Below are 12361 nucleotides of genomic sequence, written 5' to 3' on the forward strand. Positions count from 1 at the left end.
TGCCAAAACGGGCAGCATGTATCAGCTGTCAGGTTCACCTTAAAGACAGCTCAAGTCTATGTGCCCACGTTGCGTTTAAATCCGGACACTGAAAACCGGACTCCTTCCCAGAAATCGCGCATTTTTTTCAGTGCGATTTTACTGCGATTATGTTCGCGATTTTGCTGTGATTTTCGCGTGCAATATTCAAGCACTTTCCAAGCGATCTGAAGCATCAAAAGCATCATAGCGTTTGACAAGTGTGACCAGGTTTTTACTATTGAGGCCGCCTATGCGGCATCAATAGTAAAAGAAAGAATGTAAAAGATAATTAAAAAATTAAAAAAAAAAAATCGGAGTATATTTACCTTCCGACGTCCCGCGCAGTCTCAGCGACGCTCCCGTTCCCAGCGATGCCTTGCGAGACCTGTGATGACATTGGTCTCGCGTTGCTATAGCGATCTCACGAGACCGCTAGAGTAACGCGAGACTACGTCATCACAGGACCTTGCCGCAAGGCATTACTGGGAACGCTGTGGCCCGGGAATGCAGCGCGGGACGTCGGAAGGTAAATATACCCCGATTTTTTATTATTTTTTTTTACAGGGGTATGGTACCCAGGGCCTGGAGGACAGTCTCCTCTCCTCCACACCGTGGGTACCAACCGCACATGAGACGCTTAACTTCGCGCATGGTGGGCATAGCCACATGCGGGAAGTAAGCGATTCTCATGCATTCCTATGGGTGCGGAATCGCGGCAATTCTTTGCGATTCCGCACAAAAGAATGAGCATGCTGCGATTTTTTCTGCAATGCGATTCCACCGCGGAAAAAAGCGCAGCATTAGCACAGCATGTGCGGAATGCAATAGGAATGCATGGGGTGCGTTCTGTACAAGATTTTTAAACGTTTTCGAGCCGAAAATCGCAGCAAATCGCTTAAAAATCGCATTGTGGGCACACAGCCTAAAAGTCACTGAAACTGACAAACGGCATTTTTTCGACTGGTCCCATTTAAACAGGCCAGCTAACAGGTTAGTTGGGAATAAGCGCTCTTACTGACATTCCCCAATTACCAACCCGTCTACATAGGCTTTTCGCACATCCTAGCTGCTCCTGCTGTAGAATCTGTTGCTCACTGCTATCAGGTATTTCAGAGTACATGGACTTATTGGCTTTTACATCACAGTGCGCCGTACCCTCATCCACAGTATCTGTCATGGTCCAGACATAGTGGAGATGCAGCCTGGTCACAGCCAGTCTACCTATCCAAGCTCTTCTCCATCTAATATCTGTGTCTACTTCGTCTGATCAGGGAGCGGGTTATTTATTCTCTCTCTGGTTCCAAACTGTGATAACGCATCTTTTGCACTTGAAGTAGGATTGTATTGATGGCGATATATAATTAACGATAAATTATAGAAACGTTGAAAGCATGACAGATGTGTGCGAAAAATTATAGAAGCAAAACAAAAACGTGCACCATGTGACAAACACAAGAGGGGACAATGAAGGAGGCAAGGATGAGGGCAAGGGGGGTAACAATCTCTCACCAGTGTCGGAAATAAAAGCATGGATTTGTACCAGCTCTTCAGTGGCGACATTTGACAGGTCGTCCAGGGACTAAAAAGAAACATTTGAAAAGAGAAAAGACATCTGATTATAAAAGAGAAAAACAGAGGAAAAGGTGAAAAAATAGAAATAAAATTATAAACAAAGAAAACCCCCTGATACATATACAAGTATACTGCAGAATGCGGAGACTGCAGGCGCTTAGTTAATTTTTAGGCCACTTTTCCTTTAAACTTTTTTTGAAAATTGTGCAAGTCGCTGACCTCCAGAATAACCTTTCCCCCCAATTCATTGCCTGCTCTGTTTATTGTAACAGAGTGACACAGGGGAGCGGTATTATTTGAGTAGGCATTTACTCCAGACATGGAGCCCGGCCAGAAACAACTAATCTGCTAGTGTTCAAACACCTGCAAAAGCACGGCCGTCCCAGAATAGCACTAAACATTGCACGCCGCCGAGAGGGAAGTCAGAGATTCCTTCATTGTTTCCCGGACCTCATACCAACACCAATGTTGTCTCACTCACTGAAAAGTTCCTTTCAACATTAACAAGCACAGGAATGCCATTCACTGGGGCGAGCGGACACTTTCCGTCACCAGAGGTCAGCTCCAACATCATGAGTGATGGATATCATTTTCCTACGGTCAACAGATCAGTCTACTCAAAAATCGGGCTTTTTCTCCAGCGCCTGCTGCGCCGGGCTCGGGAGCCACAGGTGCTGGGTTTTCAGCTTCCCTGCCTGTGGGAAGTTCACCGGCACTCTTCTGGAATAAAGATATGTTCAATCCTGGTGGCAGTGGCAAAAGTTAAATTTGGAAGGAAAAAAAAAAATGCATTTAACTACCACCAATCAAAAAACATTTTTTTTTTTTTTTCTAACTGCAGTTTTATGTACAAGGTCCAGACAGAGGTGGAGAACAGGTTTTTAGATTTTCTGAGGAAATTTTTTTTTTTTTTTTTTTTTTTTAAACTTGATGGATTTTCATTTAGGCATTGGTGCCAATTCTAAGCCTCCCTGTGGAGACACCGAGTCAGTCAGTGGGTGCTCACGTCTGCTGGCCCAGCTGTCTTTAGAAAGACAGCATGGCCCAGGACTCATCCCACTGAACGCCAACTCTTTCCCGTGGGCAGAATGATACACCTACAACACAGAGTGAGGGTACATGGCCAGGTGACCTGCTTGACCCTACTTGGCTTCTCCAAACATCTCCATGGGCCCATGGGCCCAGGTGACCAGAGGGTCCCAACCTGGTTTCTCCAACATCTCCATGGGTTCAGTGATGGTCAATGGAGTAGATATGAATTCCTTCAGCTAAGGCCATGGTCCCTAAAACTGGCATCATGTAGAATGTCACATCTGTATGCCTCTTGATGGAAAAATATAAGCAACCTGTGGCACAAAAGTAGGTAGACTTGTGAACCCTGTTCTGTTGTATACTAAAGAAAATAAAATATTAATTTTTCGCTTCACAAGTCTACCTACTTTTGTGCCACAGGTTGCTTATATTTTTAACTATTATTTTTCCTGTTGAAATGATACGGGGAACATTCCCTTTACTATACTGCCATTTCCTCTAGATGGAGCCACGGTACCTTGGCTGCTGATCTGTTGAGTATCATTGTAGAAGGATAGAGATCCTTGTCATACCCACAGCTGTCCTCAATGCCATCATCCACAGGTCAGGGGGAAGGTGGGATGAGATTAACTCTCATTATTTGAGTATTCAATCAATCTGCATAGTTTGTCCTTTACTGTTTTGCAGGTGAACAAGCTACTTGGACTTATACAATGGGTAATCAACATATTAGCAAACATTGATTGTTCAATGACCCTGCATCCATGTCCTCCAAAGTTAGCAACACAAACCGTAGGAGCTGATATAATAGGTAAACAGCAGACATTCAACAGTTCACAAACATCAATTCAAGAGTCAACGTTCAGACTCATATGAACAATAATCCATGTCTCCCTTGCCTACTGAAAATATAAATCTGGCATAATTAAGATTAAATACTGTGTCGTCACACTCCCATTAAACATGAAGTAATCAAGAGTTTTAAGAGGATATGGATTTGGAATGCATAACCTGTGGATACATGAGGCTCAGCAGTCAATCAGCGCCTGTTTCACCCTCGCCTCCATCAGATGAAATCGACACCTGGAAGAAGTGAGAATTGCTGCTGCTACTACCCAGCGTCTTTGGATGCCAGTTTTCTCTGAAGGAAGTGAGTGATGCAGCCGCTAAATGGATGTGAGGACCATGAATTACAATGCCACGTGAGCCACATAAGACCAGGCACCGACATAGCTGGGGAATAGCAATGGAAACTTTCCTTTTATACAAGGAAATATAGTGATTGAGAAGGGGGATATCTGAGTGACGGAAAACCTCTAACTTATTTTGGTGCCAGCAAATCTATAGAAGGCAACATTTGTAAAGAAAACCAACTGCAACATTAGTTTAGCCCCAAATATAAGCATTACAAAGTCCAGAACAATTTACAAGTCCTTTAATTGTTACAGGGTATTATAGCTGTGGACACCTAGTAAGTGCAGATTTGTTTTTTTCTGTATAATGTATGGACATGAAAATATATGTAAAACGTAGTCCGACTTAACTTTTAGAGCAGGAGCCTGGCAGATCGCCAAGAAATTCTTTAGACCGATGTCAGACACCCATACAGATTGCATTCTACATAACCCATGTACTAGGGAACTGCATATATTATGGCCAGGAAAGGTATATACTAAATATTACATAATCGTGGTGGATTTAAAGCAGTTCTTTCACCAGATTAACAATACAATCTGCATACATTATTGCGCAGATCTCCTAGCTCTAATGAGGCTGGTGTACTTAGTGTGAAAATTCGTATCAGAATAGCTGTGCATTTTTTTATTTCCCTTGCCTAATATGAAAATGAGCCAAATTGCACTTTAATTCCAGGATCATACCACTACTCTGACATGAGCTTTAATCAGGAGCTGTAACATCGCGTGTATCTGTGGGGAGAAAGTCCACTTTTTTCTTTGATTTCCATTGGCGTGCTGCTTCCATCTATTTTTTCAACATCTGGAGGCTTCTTGCTTGCAGAAGTATTGACCCCACAACATTAGGACTGTGCTGCCACTTTTCATTGTTACCATTCTAACATGGATTTTTAAAATAAATACACCAGCCTCATTAGGTCTAAAAGTTTAAAAAAAAAAAAAAAATGTTAAAGATATTTAATTGAGTTGGTCAGGTGCTGTTCATTTTCACACACTGGTGGGGTAATGTTTAGGTTTACACATTGTTCGGACAATTAATTGCTCAGGCAATCGTTTAAACCGATGGCAATGTTTTTGCTGTGCTCTTGCTGCTTTTTTTGCGGCCTACGGGTGAAAAAAAAAAAATGCTGCAAAAACGCTGAAAGAAAAATGCTGCAGCTTTCCCAATTCAGTCAGGAAAAGAAATCAATGTGTTGTGAGATTTCTGGACTCTCAGCTTTTGCAAGTACTGTAAAAAGCAGCTTTTAATTTGCATAAAAAAAATGCAGTAAAAAGGAAGTGTGTGATCATAGCCCAAAAGTCGTGTCTTTTTGTTTAACCATCTGTCGTGTTTTATCTACACAGAATCCTAATAAAGGCTCATTCATGTCAGTTTTTTTTTCACGTATTAGAAAATTGGACAGTTTCAAAAGATTTTCATTGGAGTCATCCGATTTTCATCAAGTTCTCGTATGGAAGCGGGCAATGAAAAAAAAAAAAAAAAAAAGGAAGGAAGAAGTTTCTTCACCTTCTCTAACAGTCTGTGAAAATTAGACTACACTCTGGGGGCATCGGAGCATGCTCAGATTTTTTTCCACAGACTTGCATTGTCGATTTTGAGCAGACACTCGGATAAATACTGGACATCTGCCTGCGATTTTGCGGGGAGCGCTCGGTCTGTGAAAAAGCACTGCGGTGTGAACGGCCACATTCACCAGCAGAAGTACGAGTGCTACCCATGAAAAACACAGATAACACTCACACAGAAAACCGAAGTGTGAATGAGGCCTTACGGGACAGCTTGCATCATAGTCTGATGTGAGAATACATTCTTGTACTTGGCTACAGAACAGGTGGCCGCTATAGTCACATTTATTCACAAGCAAAAAAATGCATATTTAAAAAATATATATATATAAATAAAAATTACATACCAAATTAATGCTGCCTGTTGGTGATCCATTAAAAGACTCTAAAAGGAAAGAGAAAAAAACCCCATGAGTCTCGGCATATAGAGGGTTAATCTCTCATTGAAGCCATCAGCTGAAGCGTGCAGAATGGCAGTATACAGCACAGACACCCAACACCACAGCCCAAACCCCCGACGTGGGAGCACCTGCAGCCAGGGAGGAGCAGGTCACGCCATAATCATCTGCCGGTCACATCTCCATGGGCCAAGCCATAACGAGAGGGCTCGGGTAGGACAGGCTCAGCACTTACCATCTTTGACACCTTCAGACCACAAGCAATTTTAGGTAAAAATTACATGAATCTAGTTTAGTAACTAAAAGGGGTTTTTCCGGTTTTGTGAAACCTCCGTCCCCTGACTTCACCTGGTAAAAAAAAAAAAAAAAAAAAAAAGACATCTGCAGCCAACAACTGAGTTTTGCAGCTCTGCCCAAGGTGACAGCATGAGCAGCTAAGCTCAATGACTGGCTGCAGCGCTGCAAAAAAATAAGACACCCAAAGCAGAGGCTCGGGGCTGGATGCAGGCAGGGCGAGGTGCAGGGTGTGCTCACACTGGCATAAATTCGCTCATGTGAGAATCGGGCTGATTATGCTAATGTCACCAGGATCAGAGTTTGATCTGAGTGTCACCACCGTGTGATCAGATGGTCTCGCATGAAAGAATTGCATCACAAGTGTGGAGGAGACTGAGCACCTAATTTCTCCATTGTCGCTGTGCACGTGCATTGGACTGCACTGGGATGACATCTGAGTGCAGTCCGATGTTTCACACCCCCCCAGACTTATATGGGTACGCACGGTCCGATTATTGGACACACCAGCACCATGTAGTTGCCCCATAGTGTAACATTAGGCCGAGCGCTATCAGATAAAACGTCAGAGAGCACCCAGTATTATATGCCAGTGTGAACGAGCCCAGAAGAAAAGAAAAGCAACAAATTGGAGACAGGGGGGTTTTCCATCATCCAAAAACTCCTTTAGGCTGTGTGCCCACGATGCGATTTTTAAGCGTTTTTGCCGCGATTTTCGGCGCGACAACGTTTAAAAATCTTGTACAGAACGCCCCCCATGCATTCCTATGGCATTCCGCACATGCTGTGCTAATGCTGCGCTTTTTTCCGCGGCGGAATCGCATTGCGGAAAAAATCGCAGCATGCTCATTCTTTTGTGCGGAATCGCAAAGAATTGCCGCAATTCCGCACCCATAGGAATGCATGAGAATCGCTTACTTCCCGCATGTGGCTATGCCCACCATGCGGGAAGTTAAGCGTCTCATGTGCGGTTGGTACCCACGGTGTGGAGGAGAGGAGACTGTCCTCCAGGCCCTGGGTACCATACCCCTGTAAGAAACAGAATAAAAAATAAAAAATCGGGATATATTTACCTTCCGGCGTCCCGCGCTGCCATCCCGGGCCTCAGCGTTCCCAGTAATGCCTTGCGGCAAGGTCCTGTGATGACGTGGTCTCGCGAGATCGCTATAGCAACGCGAGACTACGTCATCACAGGTCTCGCAAGGCATCGCTGGGAACGCTGAGGCCCGGGATGGCGGCGCGAGACCCTGGAAGGTAAATATACACTGATTTTTTATTTTTTTTTTAGCATTTTAACATTCTATCTTTTACTATTGATGCCGCATAGGCAGCCTCAATAGTGAAAATCTGCTCACACTTGTCAAACACTATGTTTGACGAGTGTGACCAATCTGTCAATCACATTCCAAGCGATGCTTCAAATCGCTTGGAAAGTGCTTGAATATCGCACACGAAAATCGCAGCAAAATCACGATCATAATCGCGGTGAAATCGCGCGGAAAAAAACGCGCGATTTCTGGGAAGGAGTCCGGTTTTCAGTGTCCGGAATAAAACGCTACGTGGGCACATAGCCTTAGGGAGATTTTTACGGTGGGTATAAACGACAGTGGGCGACGTGTGCTTTTCTAATCATTCTGCTGTATTGCAGTGTATTGTCTGCCTAAATGCTGACTTTTCCCCAGTCCCAACAGATGAGGGTGTAGGCCCAGCTCTCCGCTGCAGTAGGGCGGTCGTGGGATGGATGGCCCTCCATTACAGGGGGTTTCCATTTATGAGGAGACTCTTTTTTGCTGAAGAAAGTTTAAATACATGCCAATTGGAATTTTACTCTACGAAAGTGAGCACATAAGGAAATTCTCTATTGCTTAAGTAAGGCTTCTAAGTCACAGTGGAATTAAACAGATTTCGCAGTGGATGTATAATCACGATATTAATATGAACACTTCGTTATGTTTGGAGCTCAAGTCCTGAGTCATCATGATCAGTGAGAACGTCGTCAGTCTTGATGAGGGGTCGAGGGGGAGTCAGACGCTCCTTATACATTAAGACGCGCCTCAACCACTGATCTTACTCAAAAACGAGTGAAATTGGCCTCAATTTGCTACACAATTACTCCCGAATGCGGCAACACCCCAGCGGTGGTCATATACTGCCGTTTTGGCACAGAGCAGGGTCTCGGCAGGGAAGGAGTGATATTAGACTTTGGAAGCGCAGATTTTTCCTAGAATAACAGCAGGAACCCCCAAAGTGACCCCATTTTGGAAATTACACCCCTCTGGAAATTCCTCTGAGTGTAGTGACTATTTTGACTCCACAGACGTGTAACAGAAATAAGCCCTCAATGGATATTGCAGAGCGAAAATGGCTTATCCTCCAGCCTCGTGCCCAATACACAGTATCTAGCTTCAGCTTTTAGAGACAAGCACCCTGGAAATTGTTAGAGGGAATTTGTCACTAGGTTTTTTTGCCACCTAATACGAGAGCAGCATAATGTAGGGACATACACCCTGATTACAGCGATGTGTCACTTACTGGGCTGCTTGCTGTAGCTTTGATAAAATCACTGTTATCGGCAGGAGATCATCACGTAAGGCCCTGCTGCAACGTAGTTCTCCATATGTATGAGCTCTGTATAAAGCCCACCTGCACCATGATTGGCAGCTTTCTGCCTATGCACAGTGTACACAGAAAACAGCCAATCAGTGGTGTGGGCGGAGTTATACAGAGCTCCGCATTCAGAGAACTGGTAAATCTGCAGTGCATAAAATAGAGGTTTTATCAAAACTGCAGCGAGCAGCCCTGAAAGTGCAATCACTGGAATCAGGGTCTCTGTCCATACATCGTGTGCGCTCAAACACCCAAAGGGAGCAAAAATGTGATGACAGATTCTCTTTAACAGACTTCACATGCAAACGCCCCCTTTCATTTAAAACAAGACCTGGAGACGGATGCTCAGGGAAATCAGTGTCTGGCCCGTATAACTTAACAGCTTATTTACATAGTAAGAAAAACATACATTTCTCTGGAATAAGACATCTGATCACAGATATCAAGATATCATTTTATCCAGTCTCCTAGGTCCTACATGCCCATATAGACGGCTTACGAGGATCCTACTGACAGATTCACTTTAAGTTAACTTAAAAGAAAAACAAACTAAAAAATCTTTCAATATTCACTATGGACTAGTAAACTTCATATACTTCCTGCTTTGTACAAAAGACTTTCCTGAAGTCTCATTATCATCACAGACTGGACTGCAATGACAAATAACACCTCCATACACATTAATACAGGATCAACCATTCACAATAGGCAATGATCACAGCAAACTTTCTCCACCTCCCTGCACCTGTTTTCAAAACAAAGTGCACAGAAAAGCTATTCTGTATATCTCACTGAGTCAGATCTTGACTATTGCTGCTGATGTCCATGTGCCTTTCAACAAAGCTTGAGTCTAGTGGCCTGTGTGAAAACTGCAAGATTTTTTTTTAATTCATTTTTTTTTTTAAATATAGATGATATAAAAATATAAAATAAACGTACTTTAGAAGACGAAAATGTAACTAAAAAATATTGACTCAAAAGGGTGCCTGGTTCTACCACTTTGGGAATTCATAGCGACTATAGTTGGCCACTAGAGGGCATCATAATACAATGAAGATCTTCGCAGCCTGCCACTTTAGAGAAGGAGCCTCCTCCAGCTACAATGGATCCGTCAGTCAGTCGCTACAACTTACAGGCACACGGTCACTACACCAGATGGAACATTGTACCAATTAGTGTGCATCTTTTCATTATTTTCAGACAGAAGCAGATGCCCTAAGATTTTTCTTTAATGCTGGAATAAAAACCCTTTAAGTCATTAGGAAAATGTCAACATTTATCTCTTATTGCAAAGTATAGGAGATGCTTCTACTCCAGACCTGTGACAATAGATCAGAATCTTACTGGAGAAAATGATGCATGACGATCAATACAGCAACATTAATGGAGCTATGAATAATAAATGCTAAATAACTGAAGAATAAATCTGAACGCGGCGTTTTGTTATCTAACACGCTGTATGTGGCGAAGGAGAAGCTAGAAATAGCGCAACCACCTTAAACACGATGAGCTGCTTACTTACCACCGTCTCCATCATCGGACCCTTTAAAGCTCGGCTCTTTGAGCATGTCCAGCTCCGCCAGCATCCGTATGTAGAGAGCGTTATGTCGGAACGAGGGGTAGAAACGGTCATCCCGCAGCATGGTGTCATAAACCTGATTGTAAAGGGAAAAAAATTCAAATATAGAATGCTCAAACATAATGCAATGCATAGAAGGTACAGGCTGAGGATAAATCTACTTGGGATAGGAGGTAACTTTGTGATGGCTGAGGGTCTGCTCGCTGGGAAACCCTCTGATCCAGAGACTGGATGGACTTGTACTCTGCAATCTTCAGCATTTCCATAGACAATGACTGGAGTGGCCATAACTACATTATAAAGGGGCAATCTAGAGCGCCTTTCTCAGGATTTGCAGGGGTCCCTGTGATCTTCCCCCAACGATCAGCCATATTTCAACTTTATGACTGCTATGTGTTATCTGCGAATTGGCTAACATTCATAACGAAAGCTGTACTTGTGTCTGATACATACCCAACAAACCCTCCATTAGAGGATCATGGAAGGGGTCTGTAACTCTGAAGGCCAAAAAGAAAAAAAGTGTGTGCTGACCTATACTTCTTGGTAGAAGCTGAGAGATAAGAAAAAAACAACTAAGCAAACTGGAGCAAGTTCAGAAAAGAGCGACTAGAATGGTGACCGGTCTGCAAACCCTGTCTTATGAGGAAAGGTTGCAGGATTTGGGAATGTTTAGTTTGCAAAAGAGAAGACTGAGAGGAGACTTAATAGCTGTCTACAAATATCTCAAGGGCTGTCACATTGTAGAAGGATCAACTTTATTCTCATTTGCACAAGGAAAGACTAGAAGCAATGGGATGAAACTGAATGGGAAGAGACACAGATTAGATATTAGAAAAAACTTTTTGACAGTTAGAGTGATCAATGAGTGGAACAGGCTGCCACGAGAGGTGGTGAGTTCTCCTTCAATGGAAGTCTTCAAACAGTGGCTGGACAGGCATCTGACTGGGATGATTTAGCAAATCCTTCTTTGAGCAGGGGGTTGGACCAGATGGCCCAGGAGGTCCCTTCCAACTCTACGATTCTTTGATTTAATGGAGGCATATTTATAGTATACTTGTATAGTAGTGTAGATTGTGTAAAACACTACAAGAATCGACACACACAAAGATCTCCGGGATTAAACCAAAAGATTGACAGTACGCAGTTTAAAGGGGTATAGTCTGATAGAGAAGCGTCCCACCTCTGGGAGAACAGGGGTTACTCAGGAAAACTAAGTAGCTATCAGCATATGAGAAAGTGGGGGCACAAGGGCTTAACAGGCAACTGAAATCTATGGGAGTTAAGGTAACAGTCGATGGTGCTTTTGATCCAAGCCTATTCTCGTGGTATACTGGAGGATTGTTTTTTGCTATCAAGTGTTGTGTCATATAGACCGGAAGTGTGTTTAAAAAGCCAATCCAAAACGGAGAAGCCCACAAAAATAAAAACACAAAACACAACAAAACCCAATAACTCCTGATTGCCAATTTAAAGTGAAACTGTCAGATCTCCCAAGCTCCTTAAACTACCACCAATACATTATAAAGCCATATTCCATGCTTTCTTTCGTGTCCTTCACGTCCATGTAAAGTGTGGATAATTATGCAAAAAGCAGTTATATCAGGCACTGAGCAAACGCTACTGACTTTGCTCCAGTCTGGCAGGGTGAACAGTTGGAAACTGTAACGTGAGAGCTTGAGCTTGACGATTTGCTTCATTTGCCAAAGTCATCCTGACAATGAGGTCGGAAATAGTGATGGGCGGACCTGTGGATGTTCAGGTCCGTCGGGTTTGGCCGAACTTTTAAAAAAATAAACACAGTTTGGTTTGGGTACCAGAACTCGAACCCGGACCCCATTCAAAAGAATGGGTGGGCCCGAACATCCGGAGTTACCCACACTGCTGCCAGTAACCTTACAACGTTACCGCCAGTCACAGCACTGCATTTCCCAAGCTGTCACAGATGACAGCGTGTGAGACAGCAGCTGTGACTGGCGGTGAAAACTTTACAGCCGAGAGTACAACTTATCAGACTATGACTGGTCTCACTGATAGCAGCGAGAGCAGGAGATGCTGAGGAAAGTATTCAAAAGCCGGCACCTATCCATTTAGCTAAG

At 43.4% G+C, this 12361-nt stretch overlaps 1 protein-coding gene across 2 annotated transcripts in view; it reads right to left on the reverse strand.

Moving 5' to 3' along the window:
- The window catches only part of SNX13 (sorting nexin 13), a 140084-nt gene that overhangs the window by 32856 nt on the left and 94867 nt on the right, over positions 1-12361 (reverse strand). For both annotated transcript variants that reach the window (XM_073581437.1, XM_073581438.1), the window contains exons 15-17: positions 10209-10341; positions 5735-5772; positions 1531-1600 (exon numbers count right to left, since the gene is read on the reverse strand). In XM_073581437.1, the coding sequence (XP_073437538.1) occupies positions 1531-1600; positions 5735-5772; positions 10209-10341 (241 nt within the window). The remainder of the gene's footprint in view (positions 1-1530; positions 1601-5734; positions 5773-10208; positions 10342-12361) is intronic.

The sequence above is a fragment of the Dendrobates tinctorius genome, unplaced genomic scaffold (assembly GCF_039654945.1).
Source record: "Dendrobates tinctorius isolate UK_male_01 unplaced genomic scaffold, ASM3965494v1 ptg000070l, whole genome shotgun sequence".
NCBI classification, from domain to species: domain Eukaryota; kingdom Metazoa; phylum Chordata; class Amphibia; order Anura; family Dendrobatidae; genus Dendrobates; species Dendrobates tinctorius.